Here is a 22,727-nt window from a genome sequence, read left to right on the forward strand (position 1 = left end):
TCGTCAATATTTGCAAACCAGTAACTGCATTTCTCAAAACAATTTGGACTCAAAGTAAATATTTTACTGTCAATGAACATCTCATTTCCTTCAGAATAGCAGGTTCTTTTGTAATTGTTCACAAACAAGGTCATCAAGTATTTGGTCATATTGTCATTATGAGGGTACACAGTTTCAGTATTTCCTGATATAAACTACAGTTTGGATCACAGTGACTGACAATGCATACGGTTGAATTTATTCTGTTTGGTATCTATGTAATTTCAGCAGCACAAATGTATTTATTTGACTGCATAGTTGATTTATATTAATTATAAGAGACCAGACAGGATTCACACTTTTGCTGTACTGTACTGGTTTCCGTTTCTTAGTTGTTGATCCATTTTCAGAAAATGTGATTCTGTGTTTTGTCTGTATTCTCCAAATGAAGGTTCACGAGATTTACCTTTGACCTGTTTTAGTGAACTAGTCGATCGTTGGTTGATCTGATGCCGTTCACTCGTGCAATTCATCAATTCATTATCAAAGACACATTTACCGAAAAAAAGTTGAATAAAAATGTTCAGGTTCTGATACCGGTTTCACTGGTTTGAATAGTTTTAACCCTCAAAACATCTCAGCATCGGTTCGCTGCTGAGATGTTTTGGGGATTAAAACTATTCAAACCAGTGAAACCAGTATAATATATTTTGAGTACCATAAACATAAACAACTAATATTGTAAGAAACAGCAGACACTTGCACACAATCCATTAAATGCATTCACAATTCGATCGAAGCAACGAGAAATGTTCTTACGATGAGCACAATGACTCAATGATGTGGAAGTTAAACAAGTAGTTTTGAGAATTTCATTTCTGATCTGAGAAACGCTTTAAAACAACTGAGAAAAAACTGTCATACATCACCGAGAAATGTTTTTTTATATATCTTTATCCTTGTGGATATTTGCCAACTGTAAAACATCACGTTAGAGCTTAACATAAACATTGTGCAAGCAGAGAAATTGACCGTAAATGCAAACAAAACAGAACATCCATCAAAGGGGTGGAATAATGTGTTTAATCTCCCAGCGCTGTCCTGAGCAGTCCTGAATAAGAAGGGTGTGATGGTGTATTTCCAAGCATCTGTTTGTCTTTTGGTTGCGCACCTCACCACCCTGCAGACAACACGACCAGGATGAGCATACAGTATAAAGCTTTAACTGTCCTCATAAGTATATACTGTATATACAAAATAAAATAAAAAATAAATAAATATATATATATATATATATATATACACACACATATACATATGTGTCCTATAACTGTCCTCATAAGTTTATACAGTATATACAAAATTTTATATATATATATATATATATATATATATATATATATATATATATATATATATATATATATATATATATATATGTGAAAACTTTTCACACTGCCTTATTTAAATATATATATATATATATATATATATATATATATATATATATATATATATATATATATATATATATATATATATATATATTTGAGTAATAGTTTATAAGACGGTTAACTACTGATGACTAATATTTAATAAGCATAATATAAATTATGCTATACTCTATTACAATAATCATTTTGGTCAACTTTCTAATGGAAAATTTTCAGTAAATAGCAGCATTTGTTTTTCCACTGGTAAAAACAGATGTCTGACTATTTTAATGCTTCCAATTTTGTCATACTAATTTTGCAAACATTTAATTCTTATTTTCTTATTGTATAAAAAAAAAAAAAAAACAGTCTCAGATGAATGAGTCACAGAACCTGTTTAAAATCCCAGTGAATGCTTATATTCCTCATCACAGCATCTTTGCATGCGTGTAAACCAGGGACATTCCCCGTGCCAGGATCCGTCAGACATCTGTTGTCACTGTATTTATGAGATTTGATCCCACCGATGTAAAACTCGCCGCTCTCACGGTAAACGGTATTCTGTGAAAGCAAATAGAGAGATGAGTCATTGTAGGCAGAGGTGTGTGTGTGTGTGTGTGTGTGTGTGTGTGTGTGTGTGTGTGTGTGTGTGTGTGTGAGACAGGTGATGAAATAGTGCAGCTGTCATTACAAACACTTACCTGAGGAGCATAATAGTGACATGAGTAGGCGACAGGAACATCACCTGGTACAGGACCTTGATCCAAGCACAGTTGTGCATCTAAATTTGTCAACTTCAAGTGAAAAAAAATGTAGGGATAAATTAAATAAATGGCAATTTTTGGGTTGGAAAAATACATTTTAGACTTAAAATGGTAACAACAAAATCATAAAAAAAAACATTCAACATAAAAATCAGTGAAGTTTAGTGATGTGAATGCTGGCAAACACACACACACACACACACACACACACACACACACACACACACACACACACACACCCAAAGGTACGAAGTAACAAAGTACAAACACTTAGTTACTTGAGTACAGTTAATACTCACCTCTGGTGTGTGTGTGAAAAATACATCATCAGAGAAGATGATGATGGTCAGGTGATCAGGTGATCAGGAATGTAACTGAGAACAGATACATTCCTGATCACCTGATCATCATCATCTTTTCTCTGCTTGTGTTCTATATGGTGGATGTTCAGCCTGGATACATTTATTATACAACAAAATCTAAAATATCGTTTTTTTTTGTATAAATACATTACATTTTTTTCTCAGTCGCTTTGGAGCATTTCTCGAATCATCAATCATCATTTCTGACCTGAGAAATGCTCCAAAGCATCTGAGAAAAAACTGTAATATGATGTGAGGTCCAGCATGACACTAAAACAGGTAGCAGTAATGACAACTTTGTACTTAAGTACATGTCAGAGCACAAACTTCTGTTCTTTAACTTATGTACAAATGTATATTCAGTACCAGAGTCTTTTAAAACATGAGTATCTTTACTTCTACTTAAGTAAAGGATGTGTTTACTTTTGCCATCACGGTCTGACACACACAAAAGTAATACATATCCAGACATAATTCCTCCAGTCAAGCCTTTGTGTAATTGTGGGTTTATTTCTACAATAAAAAACCGCAAAGATATGTAGTTAATGTAAACATTTGGCCACATTTACAGTCAAAAAGGAATATTTAATGTACCACATCCTTGTTTATCTAATAATATTAATGAGGTGTTTGCGGGTATAGCAAACTGTTTGTATAGCTAATGTGCATAATTCACACAATATATGGAGTGCGTAATGCCATGTTTAATGTTCAGAATTATAAGGGAATGCATCAGAATGAGTTTTTATGAATGAATAAATGAATTTTGCACAATATGTACTTTAGATGTAAAAATTTCTACTATACTAATATATATATATATATATATATATATATATATATATATATATATATATATATATATTTATACAACTATACAATTATATGTTGTGGAGATAAGAAGGTTAATTATTGATGAATTATCTAATAATTAATAAGTATATTAAATGACTATAATCGAATGGATAACAATAATTTATAATTTGGGTCAACGTTCTAATGTTAAATTTTTAGTAAATAATACTATTTCTGGCAAAAACAAATTTCTGACTATTTTAATGCCTGCCCTTCTGTCATACTAATTTACACACATCCAGCTGCATTTCTCATTTTTTGGCAGAAAATCAATGTATTTATAATAATTAGTTTCTCCAAAACCCTATTCAGTATTTCAGAGTTTCAGATCAATTTTTAAGCAATTTCCATTGTTCAAACAATATTAAAGTAATTCTAAATATTTTATCATTAAACGCTGTTTTAATATACTAAGACCATTTCAGAGTGTTCAGGCTTGTGTTAGTGAATGAGCTTGTACGCTTTTATGAACTTATTAGTGCCTGAATCACACTGTTATTCTCTTCATTTCACCTGAGCAGTATGCAAAATATTGCAATCAACTGTACATCTGGTACAAGATATGAAATCTATAAACCGAAAACCAGAAATTGGCTCTGTGATGTGTGGCTTGTGGTTAATTAATCAAAAAGAATAATACAATTAAATGTAGTTAATTAGACAATAAAATATTGTTATGATATTCAGACATTTTTTTTGTTTGTTTTTATTTATTTTTTTAGAAAAAGAACACTTACTCCTCCGTAACCCAAAATGTTGGTCCAGATGTCTAGTTTGGGATAAATGTTCTCCACATACCACTTGAATGGTTTGCAGCCTAGTTTCTCTCGGAGTTTCTTTCTTTCTGAAGTGTCCCCGATATCAATTCCGTGATCCTGTAGAGGGAAAAAAAATCAAAATACCTTTTTTAATATTATTTGTAACAGTCAAAATGACTGATACCTCAGAAATTTACATAGATAATAATATTAGTTGTTTTTTTTTATATGTAAATACACTGTCTGTTAAATACTAAAATCTGATTGGCCAAATGCTATGGATTAATTTTCACTAACAACAACTTTGTTAGTAATTTTGGCAAATATGTAATTCACAGGTTCATGTAAACCTATTCTTAAAGTTGTTATAGCAATGGATAAATACGTTTTTTTATACATTCAGGTTTTTTGTGATGTGGAAAGCTGCATTAATTTTTTTTAACTTCAGGAGATGAAAAAAAAACAAAACAATAGCTTATAGCTGCTAGAACAAGAACTAACTATATTTGAACAAAATGTATGATGTGTCTGTCTGGGCCTCTGAGCAAGGCCCTAAACCCCATTGCTACTCAGCTGTATGAATGCGGTAAATGTAAGTCGCTCTGGATAAGGGTGTCTGCCGAATGCCGCAAATGTAAAAAATGAAATTAAGGGGAAGTATAAGAGGAATGAAACACGACGGAGCGTGCTGTTTTTAGGAAATAAAGAAACTTCCTGACATTCATATTTGCTCAGCTTCATCATGCCAACTCAGGGTTGATTATTTTTCTATAATGGTGCATTTATTTTATACTTAATCTAAAGTGATCGATAATGAAACAGGTCATTTACATTATGATCAGTAAGTAGTTCTTCAGCTTGCATGTGTACCCATTATAATCACTCACTTTTATGGGAATACTCCAGGCTATGTTCACATGATACTTGTACTCATCCATCCAGATGTCGGCCACCCGCAGTGCGTTCCTCTTCATGGCGGAGCTCAGGTCAGGCATGTATGGCTTATGAGCTCTCTCAATGTGGGCGATCTTGGAGCACGGCACAATCTCAATACTCCCTCCACATGTCCATACCTGAACACCAAAGCAGATCAGATTTTACTTTACATGTGAATTTAGGCCACAAAGTAACAAAAACCAACACGAAGCATAACGGATCTCACTCGAATCCCAAGCTCGACGTTTTCTCCACCGTAGACCTTCATTCCTCCATCCAGGCTGCCGATTTCACCCAAAAAAGCTCTGTCTGCCACCAGAATTCCCATAACAGAAGGTGACCTGGTGGGAGACAATGATCACCACACACCAGAGAGCTGCTGAATTCTCTACTGTGATTGGTCAAAAAGTCTATAAAAGTAACACTGAATTCCTTTTAATACAATATCACTTGTATAGCAACATATCTTTTACAAAGATATACACTTTAAAAAAGCTGCAATAATAAACAAGAAAATGTGTCATTGTTAATGTGGTATTATCGAAGGAGTCGCCAGTGTCAGCGCTTTGTAGCATTCACATGTCTAGCTAGGCATAAGTGCGTTTTTTGTTGGAGGATGACATGCCTAATTTTGTCAAACAACAATCAATGCCTTTGGATACAAATATATGTCATTAGCGACGTGTATTTCATTTATCAAGTAGGTTTGTGTTGTGAGCTATTAGTTAGCAATGCCAGGCTACTCACTTTCCAGGACTTGAAGCATCTTTGAGATTATACCATTCAGGTCTGAACTGCTCATACATACACCACAGCGCCCAGTCGAAGGCATGAGCAGCAGGTCCGTACTTAACAACTTCAAGGTCATAATAATTGACTCGGTCAAACACAGGGGAGACAACGACCGTTCTGTCTGCCTTGATCTGTGCTAGCAGCGGCTCTGCCCTGGTGACATTGAAGCAAAATAAGCATGTAAATAAAAAAAACTACAACAATGAAACAGATGACATTTGCTCTCGGTTCATCCATCCATTTGATATATTTGATATTTATCCATCGGTTGGCAGGGGAGCTAGAGCAGTTGGAGAATAGGGCTACCTTCGATTGGTAGCCAACCAATCACAAGACACAATAAGACACACTCATTCACACACTACAAACAATGTTGGCAAAAATCGTTGGCAATCAACCTACTGTGCACTTCAATGAAGGCAAAGAAAACCTCTGAAGCACAGGAATTACATAAAAACTCCATACACATAGGGAAGACACAGGTATTTAATCCCCCAACCATGGATTCACCATTCAACAGGAGGATTTTTTTTAAGAAAATATAATTTCCGTACATTTAAATATATTTTTGGTTAAACCTGGTTTGTTGCAAAGAAACAAATGGAACATGCATGCATCACACCCCAGACCCTGCAGCTGCGAGACCACAGTGCATCTTAGCGTTGATTAATATTGTGTATTTGTTGACTTCATACTCACCACTGCACATTAACCTCTATATGTGCGTCCAAAATGGCGACCACGTCGGCACTAGCAGAAGACCACCCGGAGACGCGAGCTTGTGCAAGGCCCATCTGCCGATCATGTCTCACTCTAATGATTTTCAGCTGAGGATGCTCCTTCAGTGTGATGGCAATGTAGGAGTCAAGACTCTCTTTAAGGTCCTCTGTGTGGCACAATGATGGAGGCATTGCGACATCAGCAAACTCTGACTGACATTCTCATTACTTCAGCCATACCAACTCTTTGTGGAGAAATTGTAAACCAATGATCTAATTAAATGAATAAATGCCAATAGTAACTTTTTTCATATTAATAAACTATAAAGGAGTGTTTCGAATGTTTTTTTTGTAAATAAAAAATATGTACAAGAACATGAACTGATTTTAGTTTCATGTAGTCTAATTGAACTAAATAAATAACATTTTTATATTCATAAATATTTATACATTTTATGGGCAAACATAGCATGACACTTGACTTTTCCAGCCATATGTGGATCTTCCTGAAACCAGTGTTGGGCAGTTACTGTAACGCGTTACTTTTGACAGTAACTAATACTGTAACGTGTTACTTTTTTAATAAAGTAACTCCGTTACCGTTACTGTATGGTGCGTTACCCGTTACTTTTTTAAATGAATTAATTTCGGTTGAAGTGTAGACTACAGTCTAACCTGTTTACAGCAGAGACGCATTGTAGGATTGGTGGATGAACCACTGAACAAACCTGAAAAGGACCTCACTCACACACACACACACACACACACACACACACACACACACACACACACACACAGCTCAATAAAGATCTGCTTAATGTGGCCTTGGAATGGACCTCAACCTTATTGAACACTGGGATGAATTGGAACTCTGACAGCACCTCAGGCCTCCTCACCTCACTTACACCAGTACCTGACTTTACTAACACACTTGTGACTGAACGAATCTTCATAAATCTCTACAAGCACACTCCAAAATCTAGTGGAACATCTTCCCAGAAGAGTGGAGCGTATTATAATAGTTAATAGTGACTAAATGTGGAATGAGATGTTCAAAAAGCAAATATAAGGTGCTCTGTCTAACCACAGCAGAGTTAACCCACGGAAGTCTGCTGGACCAGACAACATTCCTGGCAGAGTGTTTAGGGAATGTGCAGAACAGCTAGCGGATGTCTTTATAGACATCTTCAACATCTCCCTGAGCAGCAACGTTGTTCCTACGTGCCTCAAGACAACAGCCATTGTTCCCATGCCGAAGAAGTCTACTGTCTCCTGCCTCAATGACTATAGTGATGAAGTGCTTCGAGAGGCTCGTCATGAGGCACATTTAGACCCAGCTTCGACCCTCCCTGGAACCTATGCAGTTTGCGTATCGTATAAAAACCGCTCCACGGACGATGCCATCTCCACAACCCTCCATTTCGCCCTCACCCATCCTGGACAATAAGGACTCTTATGTACGAATGCTGTTCATAGACTTCAGCTCAGCATTCAACACAATCATCCCTCAGCACCTGATTGAGAAGTTGAGCCTACTGGGCCTAAACACCTCCCTCTGTAACTAGATCCTGGACTTCCTGACTTGGAGACCTCAGTTAGTCCGGATCAGGAACAGCATCTCCAGCACCACCACACTGTGAACTGGGGCCCCTCAGGGCTGTGTGCTCAGCCCACTGCTGTTCACTCTGCTGACTCACGACTGTGTAGCAATGCACAGCTCGAACCACATAGTTGACACGAACGTGGTGGGTCTCATCAGCAAGAACGACGAGTCAGCATACAGAGAGGAAGTGCAACAGTTAACAGCCTGGTGTGGAGCAAACAACCTGTCTCCAAATGTGGCCAAAACCAAAGAGATGGTTGTGGACTTCAGGAGAGCACAGAGTGGTAATTCTCCACTGATCATCGATGGATCCTCAGTGGAGATCGTCAAGAGCACCCCCCCGCCCCCCCATCCTGAAAATGTTCTACAGAGGGACCATTAAGAGCATCTTGAGCAACTGCATCACTGCCTGGTTTGGAAACTGCACCGTCTTGGATCGCAAGATCCTACAGAGGATAGTGAGGACACCTGAGAAGATCATCGGAGTCTTTCTTCTCTCTATCATGGACATTTACACCACACGCTGCATCCGCAAAGCAAACAGCATTGTGGACGACCCCACACACCCCTCACACACACTCTTCACCCTCCTGCCATCAGGATAGCGGTTCCAAGCATTCGGGCCGCCACATCCACACTGTGTAACAGTTTTTCCCTGCAAGCCATCAGGCTTCTCAATACACAGAACTGAAAAGGACCTCACACACACACACACACACACACACACACACACACACACACACACACACACACTCAAATGTGTGTTACTGAACTGTACAACCTGAACTTAACACACACTAATTACTCATCTCAATCCATTCCACCATCATTTATTTATTATTATTTGTACTTGACTGTTTTACACTGTTTACCTGCGTTTTTTTTGCATCTCTTGACTGCTTCTACTGCTTTTTTTTGCACTGCATTGTGTCCGTTTATATTTACTCCCAGTTATAGTTTTCACGGTTCTATTTGCACAGTACTGTATATTCAGAGTATACAGTAGGTGTACTGGTCGGCGCTATCTTGGGTTATGTGTTTTGTCTTATGTTGTCTGTCTACACTGTCTGTCTGTACTGTTTTTCGTCTGCACTGTTTGCACTCGGTGCACTTTATGTAGCTTTGTGTTGTAGCTCTATGTAGCACCAGGGTTCTGGAGGAACGTTGTCTCGTTTTTACTGTGTACTGTGTACCACTGTGTATAGTAGGAATGACAATAAAAGCCTCTAGAATTGACTTGACTCAATATAATCAAGCATATTGTAGGCAGTATATTAGTGTATCACAAATGTAAGCGATAAACATAACAAACCATTAGAGCTGTGATCATCCACCAGTATGATCTCCTTGAGCAGGTGAGCAGGCGTCCTGTGGATGATGCTGTGTATGGCTCGCTTCATGATCGACAGAGCCTCGTTCAGGTAGATCAGAACCACGCTGAGAGATGGAAGCTGCTCCGGATACACCTTTTTGGCACACCTGAATAATAAAATGTACAGAAATATTTGCCTACAATTTATATATATATTATATATAAAATAGTATGATTGCTACATATTCTGTTTTTGGACCAATTTGACAAGGTCTCTGTAAATATGCATTGTAAGCAACTTCATATAGAGATGTTAAAAAAAAAATATATAATACACTCCAGAGGATTAAAATATGAAGTTAAAGTTTTAAACCTAATTACCAAAACTACACATTATTAACACACTATTATACAGTGGTGTACTGTAAAAAAGTAAATGTAATTTGTACATAAGTCGTTTTGCTCTGTACTTTACTGAACTATATCCATTTGGCGGCACTTTTACTGTAACTTCACTATAAATCAAAGTCAAATAATTGACTTAATTGACAAGTTAAAACCAACCCTGATGTTTAACTGGAAAGGATGGAAATAATAGTAATAAAATTTAATAAAATACAATATTTTGTATGTTATTTTAAATAACTATATGTCTTATATCTTTCTTTATTAAAAAATGTGTGTGTGTGTGTGTGTGTGTGTGTGTGTGTGTGTGTGTGTGTGTGTATGGTGCTTTGAAATGGACTAGATTTCCATTCAGTGTGTATTGTTGCTCAAGTGTTTCCAGGATTAACATTGTAAGCACTATTTACGGCAGCCCCACCAAGTGTTTACTGAAAGTGAATGAGAATGTAGACACACTTTGATTCCCTACAAGCTTTGCTTGCTATCTGCCATAAACAGTGACACACAGACATGTGTTTGCATGCTGTAATTGTGAATATCCTGTTCATGTCCTGTATGAATATCTCCAGCTCAAATACTTTTCAACTGTCTATTGTGAGTTTTAAATTCATGCAGTGGTACAGAAAATGTACTAATGAAAGATATTTTTGTCTGTACTTTTGAGAGTCACTAATGGCTGGACGCAAATTCCTTGTGTTTGTTAACACACTTGCCAATAAACCTGATTCTGATTCTGAAATGAATTATATGTAGAGCGGGGCGATTCTACAAATGGGGTGTGATTCAATTAATACTGATTTGTACAGACAGTAAGTACAGTCAAAATTTCTTTGTGTGTCCTTTAAAAATTCATATAGATTGGATTTACAGTGAAAGTGTCGCAAAATAGATATACTTTAGTAAAGCACTGAAAAAAGATACTTAAGTACAAATTACATTTACTTCTTTACTGTACACCACTGTATAATAGTGTGTTAATAATGGGTAGTTTTGGTAATTAGGTTTGAAACGTTAACTTTATATATACAGTGGAACCCGGTAATGTCGCCGGCGTAGAGGTGTGCCAAAAAGCGTTGAGATAACCGATGATCGAGATAAACGAAAACCAATATGGTGGCAATATATTAACGTGTTTGAAATTTCTTTATGTACATGATGTGCGTTATTAAATGAGAATGTACGTGCACGTGTTTTTGAAGGTTTTTTACACAACAGTGTTGCCGCGATTTGTTTGATGAAGGCATGCTATAAAAATGTACATACATGTTTGTTTACACCAAAAGGCATATGTGCACCAACTAACAGCAGAGATTTACCAGTATACAATACAAACCATCGTCGATTCTCAAAACAAACTTTTATTAAAAATTCTCGAGTCATTTTCAGCTCTAAAAAGGAGCCTACACCTGTAGCATTTGTAAGGCTTGATTTTCCACCACTTCCGCGAGTTTTTCTGCGGCTGCACAGTGCCGTCTCACTACCGTATTTTCGCGTATATGAAAATAAGGTACTGGAAACATTCCTCAGAGATTTTGGTCCATGTTGGCATGATAGCATCACGCAGTTGCTGCAGATTTGTCGGCTGCACATCCATGATGCGAATCTCCCGTTCCACCACATCCCAAAGGTGCTCTATTGGATTGCGATCTGGTGACTGTGGAGGCCATTTGAGTACAGTAAACTCATTGTCATGTTCAAGAATCCAGTCTGAGACGATTCGCGCTTTATGACATGGTGTGTTATCCTGCTGGAAGTAGCCATTATAAGATGGGTACACTGTGGTCATAAAGGGATGGACATGGTCAGCAACAATATTTAGGTAGGCTGTGGCATTGACACGATGCTCAATTGGTACTAATATGCCCAAAGTGTGCCAAGAAAATATCCCCCACACCATTACACCACCACCAGCCTGAACCGTTGATACAAGGCAGGATGGATCCATGCTTTCATGTTGTTGATGCCAAATTCTGACCCTACCATCCGAATGTCGCAGCAGAAATCGAGACTCATCAGACCAGGCAACGTTTTTCCAATCTTCTATTGTCCAATTTTGGTGAGCCTGTGCGAATTGTAGCCTCAGTTTCCTGTTCTTAGCTGTCAGGAGTGGCACCCGGTGTGGTCTTCTGCTGCTGTAGCCCATCCGCCTCAAGGTTCGACGTGTTGTGCTTTCAGAGATGCTCTTCTGCATACCTCGGTTGTAATGAGTGGTTATTTGAGTTACTGTTGCCTTTCTATCAGCTTGAACCAGTCTGGCCATTCTCCTCTGACCTCTGGCATCAACAAGGCATTAGCGCCCACAGAACTGCTCTTTTTCAGACCATTCTCTGTAAACCCTAGAGATGGTTGTGCGTGAAAATCCCAGTAGATCAGCAGTTTCTGAAATACTCAGACCAGCCCGTTTGGCACCAACAACCATGGCATGTTCAAAGTCACTTAAATCACCTTTCCTCCCCATTCTGACGCTCGGTTTGAACTGCAGCAGATCGTCTTGACCATGCCTACATGCCTAAATGCATTGAGTTGCTGCCATGTGATTGGCTGATTAGAAATTTGCGTTAACGAGCAGTTGGACAGGTGTACCTCATAAAGTGGCTGGTGAGTGTGTGTGTGTGTGTGTGTGTGTATATATATATATATATATATATATATATATATATATATATATTTACATACGGTGGAACCCGGTTATGTCGATGTCCTAGGGGGTCGCCAAAAAGCATCGAGATAACCGATGATCGAGATAAACGAAAATTAAAATGGCGGCAATATATTAACGTGCTTGAAATTTCTTTATGTACATGATGTGCGTTAATAAATGAGAATGTGCATGCACGTGTTTTTGAAGGTTTTTTTTACACAACAGCGTTGCCGCGATTTGTTTGATGAAGGCATGCTATAAAAATACATACAGTACATGTTTATCTGTCAGGAATCCACCTGCCACGCCCCCTTCAGCCCCCTTCAGCGTGGCAGGTGTTTTCTCGGCCGCTTTCTCTGAAGCTCTCGGCTTCAATCGCGCACATATGGTGCTCGTTTATCATCATCACCAGCTCCTATTTAAACTCCCACACTCTCACTGTCCGTTATTGTTGCTATATGTTGGTTCACGGCGGTTGTTGTTATCGCTCATGCGTATCCCGGTACGTGTCTTTCCACCGGCACTCTCTCAACGGCTGCGCTTTTCTTCCAAAGCCGCACCGCACCCCTACTAACACTATGAACACTAGCACTAACTAACAGCAGAGATTTACCAGTATACAATACAACACCTGTAGCAGCTGTAAGCCTTGATTTTTCCGCCACTTTCGCGAGTTCTTAACCGATGTTAAATGGCAAATTTTCCCCCCCTTGTGCTTGAGATATTAGGGTTCGGCGACATAAAAACCGACATAACCGATAAAAAATGCTTAGAAAAAGCGAGAATTTGGCGCTTCCACTTCAAAAATGTCGACTTAATAGGGTTGTCGAGATAACCGAGGTCGAGATAACCGGGTTCCACTGTACATATAAAATCCACTCCAAAAGGAGAGGATAAAGTTTCAAAACTACACATTATTAACACACTATTATACAGTGGTGTACAGTAAAGAAGTAAATGTAATTTGGACTTAGGTAGCTTATTTACAGTGCTTTACTAAAGTATATTTATTTTGCGACACTTTTACAGTAACTCCACTACATATCAAAGGCAAACATCTTAAATTTTACACCACTATATCTTGTTTAACCAATCGTTTCTTTTTATTTGAGTGCATAGAAACGTAACTGGTCAAACACGCAGCAAGCTACCATTTAGGGTAAAGTCAGGGATCTTATCTCGAAAATAAATAAAACCACTCCTTTGTCATAAATTTGCATGTTTGCGTATAAAGTACCACCACATCCAAATGTGAGATGTTACAGGAACTGTTTGTATTGCATTTCTTGATTTCTATCGCATTTATTTCGATATTTGAAGAACGTAAGACTCATACGACTGCTTTGTAACAAATTCAATTAACTCTTTTCAGACACCCTCAAAACGACTCGTCCTGCCTGGAATCGGATCGGATTCATCCTGCGTTTTTCTTACCATTCTCCTGCAGTAGTACGATAGGTGAGGTGGTAGTTTATGTTGCAAGCCAATAATTAACCATGGTAATTTTTAGGAAGGTTCCTGCATCTGCTTCATGTTGTTTTCATGCACTTTTTCTGCCACTCTTTTCCCTTTCCTTATAATTTTGCCTGTTCATACTGTATGTTCTCCTAGAATTTGAATCACCTTCCTTAGGCATCTTGCTGATCTCTCTCTATAACTAATGCTGTTTGACTACTAATTAATTTAATTGGACATCAGTCTGCAAACATTATACTGCCAAAGGTTTGTACACACCCAATCATCACACCAAACTGTTAGAAGCAGACTAGACTGTTAGTAAGTCTGGATTATTACAATTTAGCTTCACTGGAACTAAAAAGCACAAACCCTTTTCCAGCATGATGTGCACAAAGTAAAGTCCAAGATGATGTGTGAGAGGACCTAAAATCCAGTAGAAAACCTTCTCAGAAGAGTGGATCTTATTATAGGGTACAAAAAGGGGGGATAACTGTGGAATGTTCAACACCAGGTTGACCAATTACTTTTTGGCATATGAGTGTATGTACAGTTGGATAGAAACATGATTGCATATTGGGATTATTTCACCTGGGGTCTCGGGTGTCTGGTAGCGGTCGGTTAATCGGTAGCTGGTCGCTTAAATAGACGTTGTATCCATATTTTTTATAGCCGTCTTGCGCCTCACGCTGCTCGTCATGGGAGAGATCTTTACCCCAGTTGTTAAACAGCGGAGAATTCTGGAAAAGCAGAGACTTAGGATCTTCTGGACTGTTCTTTTTCTTTTGACCTTTTTGCAACTCCTCCAGCATCTTCTGCATTCGGTTCTGTTTTTCATCAAAGGATATCAACATGTCATCTGCAATGTGAGAAACGACTGAGGTCAGTAGAACAGGATAAGCAGATTATTTAATAATTATAAACCAAAGGCACATTGAATATTATTGAACATGAAATAAAGTATGAAATACACACAAATAATGTTTGTGGATTACATCAGTGCCAGGGAAGGATAAAAATTAGCCCTTCACCTTGATACCAATACTATGTGCCATTAGGTTTCTGTACATCTCATGCTTTTGTTGATGTCTACTATATGTTCCTTGCTGTTTAACGCTCTTAGTTTCCAGCATTTGTCTTGTTTTTAGTTTATTTTTTGCTTCATTCTTGGTTATTCATCAAAAAAGTCTGCATTTGCACTTCAATTCACTTCAATACAATTTTATTTTTATAGAACTTTTTATAATGGACATCGTCCCAAAGCAGCTTTACAGAGATACATTTCAGTAACTATAAGTTTGTTCCTATAATTTTACCTCTAATGAGCGAGTAAATATTTAAGGAAAACTCCCTGAAATGGTATGAGGGAGAAACCTTCAGAGAAACCAGACTTAAAAGGGAAACATTTTCTATCTGGGTGGCACCAAATGTCTATTTAATTACAGTTCAATCATTATTAAGGCGTGCTATTTAGTGATCGTCAAATAAATGCGTAAATGTTTACACAGGTTCCTTTAATAAAACCGACTAATTATATTAATTATAATCCATAATTCTTAAGTTGCTCAAGCTGAAAAGATTATTCCTATGGACCTGGTAAATAGGGGGAAAAGTCCACTGAGGGAACTAAATTAAACTGAACTTGGGCATGAAATTGATCAGTTCATTCTTAACCTACTGCGCCCATGTTGACGGTGAAGTACCTCGTTTTCGGTTTTGTTCTGTTTGGCCGTCACTTTATTGCCTTACCTGTTCTACCTGCATGTTTATAGCTGTTGTTTTTGGTTGCTTGCCCATTAATTACGATTGATAATTCCTTCTCAAAACATTTAACCACCTCTGATATTGTGTGCATTTGACTTTTACGACAATCAGTTACTGAATTGATTTTAAATACTATCCTTTTTTTTTACAACTTGCTTGATAACATTATATTGATCATTGTTTGTTCTCTCATGGGGTATATTACTGTCCACAACAGTACTTATGCTTAAGTGTACAGAGCAATAAAACTCACAGTTCCACCCTGCAGATCAGATATGAGGTGTCTACGTTTCCATACTCAAACAAATGGATTATTTTTAATAAAAAAATTTATTGAATACAATAAGTTTATTTGCATTTTTTAAATATTTTTATTGAGAGATTGATTAATTAATATACAATAAAACAATATGAGATTTAATCAGTCATTATTGGATTAGATCCTCCTCCCACATTTTCAGTGATTTATGCCATTACTGGTCATTTAACATTGTAACATTTTAAGATACACTATATGGACAGCATACGTGGTTCTTCCCCAAACTGTTACCACAAATTTGGAGGCAGGTGTTTGCATAAGCTTGCCTTCACTTGAACTAGGAGACCCAAAACCTGTTCTAGCAGGACAGTACACCTGTGCACAAAGCCAGCTCCATGAAGATATGCTTTACATGGGTTGGAGTGGAAGATCTCCTGCTATAGAGCATCAAACCCTATTGAACAACTTTGGGAATGAATGGGAACGCTGACTGCACTCCAGGTCTCATCACCTCACCTACATCACTATTTGACTTCACTAACAGCCACTAATTTTTAAAAAGCACATACCAATCACTCGAGCATAAGATTGTTATGTGCTTTTTGAAAATGTGTATTTAGTGCTCTATAGGTGCACTAATTAGGGCACTGAATGCAAATTTTTAAAAAGGAAATACAAATCTTATGCTCGAGTAATTAGTTTTTTTTTTTATTGACTTAAAATTACATTAAAATTATTTATATTACTAGAATAATTATACCATAGCAATATTCTGTTTCATGTGTAAATTTAAGAATATGTCTTATAATCTGTAATTTTTTAATAGAAATTAAATGTATAGTCAGATTACTTTCTTTAGTTAGTTATCGAAACATAAGTTTATAGAGGTTATATGTTAAATTAGTTAACACGTCAAAGGTTATGTATGCAACCCAAATTCCCGAAATGTTGTGACGTCATAACATAATACAGTGGCCGAGAAATAGAAAACACTCTAACAAATCCGAAAACAAAACAACAAATAAAAAAACTAATTAACAAATCCGAAAACACAATGACAATTCAGACAAACCGTAAAGGAAGGTATAGTTTGTGAATGGAAACTTACCGTTCATTAGACGAGACACCTGTCATTCAAAATATTCAGGAAGTATGAAATCTTATAACTTTGTTTCTTTCTTTGTTAATGTGTTTTGCACTTCTCGGCCACCGTACCATAATCATATGAGAATCAGTGTAGACTTAAAATTAATCCAGCCTTTAGGATTGCACAAGTCAGTGCCCTCTTAGTGCTGGTGCCAAGCCCGGATAAATATGGAGGGTTTTGGTATGAAAGGCATCCAGCGTAAAATGTGCCAAATCATATATGCGGATCAGGAATCAGAAATTCATACCGGATCGGTCGAGGCCCGGGTTACCAACGACCGCCACAGGTATCGTTAATCAACAGGGTACTGGTGGAAATTGGGCTACTGTTGGCCGAAGGAGGAGAAGAGGAGGAAGACGTTTACAGAGACGGCAGGAAAAAGAGAAGTGTAGGAGAGTGGAGGTTCGGGTTGGTACTTTAAATTTTATAAAAATATATATATATATATATATATATATATATATATACACACATACATATATATACAGTTTTATTTTTATATGACTTTTATAGTTAATTTTACCTCTAATGAGCAAATAAATATTTAGAGAAAACTCCCTGAAATGGTATGAGGGAGAAACCTTCAGAGGAACCAGACTCAAAAGGGAAACTTTTCCTATCTGGGTGGCACCAAATGTCTTTTCAATTACAGTTCAATCATTATTAAGGTGTGCTATTTAGTGATCGTCAAATACATGCGTAAATGTTCACACAGATTCCTTTAATAAAACCAACTAATTATATTAATTAAAGTCCATAATTCTTAAGTTGCTCAAGCCAGCTATTAGGGAGGCACAAGCCAATGCACTCTTAGTGCCAGTCCCAAGTTTGGATAAATGGGGAGGGTTGCGTTAGGAAGGGCATCCAGCGTAAAACATGCGCCAAATCGAAGAGGTGGAGAAGGTGGTGGAGTTCAGGTACCTGGGGTCAATAGTGCAAAGTAATGGAGAGTGTGTTAGGGAAGTAAAGAAAAGAGTGCAGGCAGGGTGGAGTGGGTGGAGAAGAGTGATAGCAGGAGTGATTTGTGATAGAAGAGTATCTGTGGGAGTGAAAGGGAAAGTTTATAGGACTGTGGTGAGACCTGAGATGTTGTATGGATTAGAGACAGTGGCATTGAGTAAAAGACAGGAGGTGGAGCTGGAGATAGCAGAGCTGAAGATGTTGAGATGTTCGTTGGGAGTGACGACGATGGACAGGATTAGAAATGAGTTTATTAGAGGGACAGCGCATGTAGGACGTTTTGGTGACAAGGTGCGGGAGGTGAGATTGAGATGGTTTGGACATGTGCAGAGGGGGGACATGGGGTATATCAGTAGGAGAATGCTGAGGATGGAGCCACTAGGAAGGAGGAAAAGAGGAAGACCAAGGAGGAGGTTTATGGATGTGGTGAGGGAAGACATGCAGGTAGTTGGTGTGAAAGAGGCAGATGTAGAGGACAGGGGGGTATGGAGACGGATGATCTGCTGTGGCGACCCCTAATGAGAGCAGCCGAAAGAAAAAGAAGATTCTTAAGTTGCTCAAGCTGAAAAGATTATTCCTATGGACCTGGTGAATAGGGGAAAAGTCTACTGAGGGAACTAAATTAAACTGAACTTGGGCATGAAATTGATCAGTTAATTCTTAACCTACTGCGCCCATGTCGACGGCAAAGTACCTCGTTTGGTTTTTCTACAATTGGCGTTTTGTTTTGTTTAATGTCTCAGTTTTTGTTTCCCCATTCTTGCATTTGTTTCTTGTTAATAACCTGGTTTGGCCGTCACTTTATTGCCTTACCTGTTCTACCTGCATGTTTATAGCTGTTGTTTTTGGTTGCTTGCCCATTAATTACGATTAATAATTCCTGCTCAAAACATTTAACCACCTCTGGTATTGTGTGCATTTGACTTTTCATGACAATCAGTTACTCAAATGTTTTTAAATACTATACTTTTTTTTTACAACTTGTTTGATAACATTATATTGATCATTGTTTGTTCTCTCATGGGGTATATTACTGTAAAAAATGTATTGTATAAATTTAGCCTTAGATTTGTGAATTAATCTCCACAATCTAGTGTGATACTGGGTGGAGCTCAGAGCTGGTGGAATGTCTGGATGCCTATGATAATTAGTTTATTTGCATTTTTAAAATATTTTTATTGAGAGATTGATTAATTAATATACAATAAAACAATATGAGATTTAATCAGTCATTATTGGATTAGATCCTCCTCCCACATTTTCAGTGATTTATGACATTACTGGTCATTTAACATTGTAACATTTTAAGATACACTATATGGACAGCATACGTGGTTCTTCCCCAAACTGTTACCACAAATTTGGAGGCAGGTGTTTGCATAAGCTTACCTTCACTTGAACTAGGAGACCCAAAACCTGTTCTAGCAGGACAGTACACCTGTGCACAAAGCCAGCTCCATGAAGATATGCTTTACATTCCTGCTATAGAGCATCAAACCCTATTGAACAACTTTGGGAATGAATGGGAACGCTGACTGCACTCCAGGTCTCATCACCTCACCTACATCACTATTTGACTTCACTAACAGCCACTAATTTTTAAAAAGCACATACCAATCACTCGAGCATAAGATTGGTATGTGCTTTTTGAAAATATGTATTTAGTGCCCTATAGGTGCACTAATTAGGGCACTAAATGCAAATTTTTAAAAAACAAATACCAATCTTATGCTCGAGTAATTTGTTTTTTTTTTATTGACTTAAAATTACATTAAAATTATTTATATTACTAGAATAATTATACCATAGCAATATTCTGTTTCATGTGTAAATTTAAGAATATGTTTTATAATCTGTAATGTTTTTATGGAAATGAAATGTATAGTCAGATTACTTCCTTTAGTTAGTTATCGAAACATAAATTTATAGAGGTTATATGTTAAATTAGTTAACACGTCACAGGTTATGTATGCAACCCAAATTCCCAAAATGATGTGACGTCATACCATAATTATATGAGCCAATATTTAATTCCCAGTAGAACACAGAGAACATAACAAATGTTTAAACTTGGAAATCCTACACTTTTACACACAAAATGGATCTTTTTTATATTTCTACAATGATGCAATTATCACTGAATTATACCGAATCAGTGTAGACTTAAAATTAATCCAGCCTTTAGGGTTTTGTTATAAAATTAAGTTGAATTAAGTTGATCAGTCACATCATGAAGTTATGGGAAAGAGTAGTGGAAGCCAGGCTGAGAGAAGAGGTGACCATCTGTGAGCAACGGTATGATTTCATGCCGAGGAAGAGCACCACAAACACAATATTTGTTTTGAGAATGTTGATAGAGAAGTATAGAGAAAGTCAAGAGGTGTTGCATTGTGTGTTTGTGGATTTAGAGAAAGCGTACGACAGGGTGGAGAGCCAATATTTTATTCCCAATAGAACACAGCAAATGTTTAAACTTGGAAATCTTTTACACTTTTACACACAAAATGAGCTCTTTTTCATATTTCTACAATGATGCAATTATCACTGAATTATACTGAATCAGTGTAGACTTAAAATTAATCCAGCCTTTAGGATTGCACAAGTCAGTGCCCTCTTAGTGCTGGTGCCAAGCCCGGATAAATATGGAGGGTTTTGGTATGAAAGGCATCCAGCGTAAAATGTGCCAAATCATATATGCGGATCAGGAATCAGAAATTCATACCGGATCGGTCGAGGCCCGGGTTACCAACGACCGCCACAGGTATCGTTAATCAACAGGGTACTGGTGGAAATTGGGCTACTGTTGGCCGAAGGAGGAGAAGGAGAGGAGGAAGACGTTTACAGAGACGGCAGGGAAAAGAGAAGTGTAGGAGAGTGGAGGTTCGGGTTGGTACTTTAAATGTTGGTAGTATGAGTGGTAAAGGGAGAGAGATAGCTGATATGATGGAGAGGAGAAAGGTAGATAAATAATTAGTTTATTTTAATACTATTATTTTCATCAATTCTGGAAAAAAAAAACTGATGGTTTTAACTAGTGAATAAAGGCAAATTACCATGCTATATATATATATATATATATATATATATATATATATATATATATATATATATATATATATATATATATATATATATATATATATATAGAGCATGGTGTTTATATATATATATATATATATATATATATATATATATATATATATATATATATATATATATATATATATATATAGTCACATTTTGCATCTTTTATTTTGCTCTTTATTGCTCTTTTTCACGCTAAATAAATGCATTAGATAAATAATTAGTTTATTTTAATACTATTATTTTCATCAATTCTGTAAAAAAAACAGTGATGGTTTTAACTAGTCAATAAAGGCAAATGACCATGCTATAGGTGGGAGTTATATATATATAAATATATCTCCCACCTATAGCATGGTGTATATATATATATATATATATATATATATATATATATATATATATATATATATATATATATATATATATATATATATATATATATATATATATATATATAGTCACATTTTGCATATTTTATTTTGCTCTTTATTGCTCTCTTTCACGCTAAATAAATGCATTTCTACAATGGACAGTTGGTTTAAATCTCACATACTCACAGAGTTTTTCAACAGAGGTTTTCTTCTCATGTTCTCCCTTCAGCGCTTCTTTATTCTCTTTCTTGTCAGAATGAACATTTTCCCATTTTATCACAGAAGTGATCAAAAAAAGAGACGCGGCAGCAAAAATAACAATTCTAGCCAAAGTCAACTTCAGGATCCTCATTTTCCGAGTCAAATGTACAAATACCGATTTCAGCACGAGTAAAATACAGGTGGGTGTTGCTTCTCTGCTCAAAAGGTGGCGCATCTGATTGCAGCTGATCTGAAACCTATTTGTTTGAATGTTACAGGTCGGGTTACTATCGTTTATAAAAATGCTTAATTATGGTCATTAAAAAAAACGGATACATTGTCGATTTTAGTTTCGATTTAATCAGCATTCGTTTTGTTTGTTAAACACGGCATAATCTATTTAGTGACATATTTGCTCTGTACACACCTTTTAATGCGTTTAATAAACATATAATACACATATAAACACACTGCCTGACTTTTTTTTTGACGTAAAATTACATTAGAATTATTTATTACTAGAATAATTATACCATAGCAATATTCTGTTTCATGTGTAAATTTAGGTATATGTCTTATAATCTTTAATTTTGTTATAGAAATGAAATGTATAGTCAGATTACTTTCTTTAGTTAGTTATCGAAACATAAATTTATAGAGGTTATATGTTAAATTAGTTAACACGTCACAGGTTATGTATGCAACCCAAATTCCAGAAATGTTGTGACGTCATACCATAATTATATGAGCCAATATTTAATTCCCAGTAGAACACAGAGAACATAACAAATGTTTAAACTTGGAAATCCTACACTTTTACACACAAAATGAGCTCTTTATCATATTTCTACAATGATGCAATTATCACTGAATTATACCGAATCAGTTTAGACTTAAAATTAATCCAGCCTTTAGGGTTGCACA

General features: G+C 36.6%; 1 protein-coding gene across 2 annotated transcripts; it reads right to left on the reverse strand.

The window, feature by feature from the left end:
- Positions 1–904: 904 nt before the first annotated feature.
- Positions 905–22,021, reverse strand: LOC124386622 (probable polypeptide N-acetylgalactosaminyltransferase 8). 2 transcript variants are annotated; one of them, XM_046850583.1, is made up of 11 exons: positions 21,789–22,021; positions 14,606–14,873; positions 9,514–9,680; positions 6,579–6,765; positions 5,835–6,032; positions 5,314–5,428; positions 5,039–5,224; positions 4,131–4,268; positions 2,114–2,206; positions 1,806–1,973; positions 905–1,159 (listed from the first exon to the last, which is right to left on the reverse strand). In XM_046850583.1, the coding sequence occupies exons 1-11, from the start codon at positions 21,952–21,954 to the stop codon at positions 1,040–1,042; spliced, it is 1,806 nt and encodes a 601-aa protein (XP_046706539.1). In that variant the 5' UTR covers positions 21,955–22,021; the 3' UTR covers positions 905–1,039. The 2 variants fall into 2 exon arrangements, with proteins under 2 accessions (XP_046706539.1, XP_046706541.1); XM_046850585.1 differs by having other exon boundaries at positions 21,785–21,964.
- Between the last annotated feature and the right edge of the window lie 706 nt (positions 22,022–22,727).

This window comes from Silurus meridionalis, chromosome 5 (genome assembly GCF_014805685.1).
Source record: "Silurus meridionalis isolate SWU-2019-XX chromosome 5, ASM1480568v1, whole genome shotgun sequence".
Taxonomy (NCBI): Eukaryota; Metazoa; Chordata; class Actinopteri; order Siluriformes; family Siluridae; genus Silurus; species Silurus meridionalis.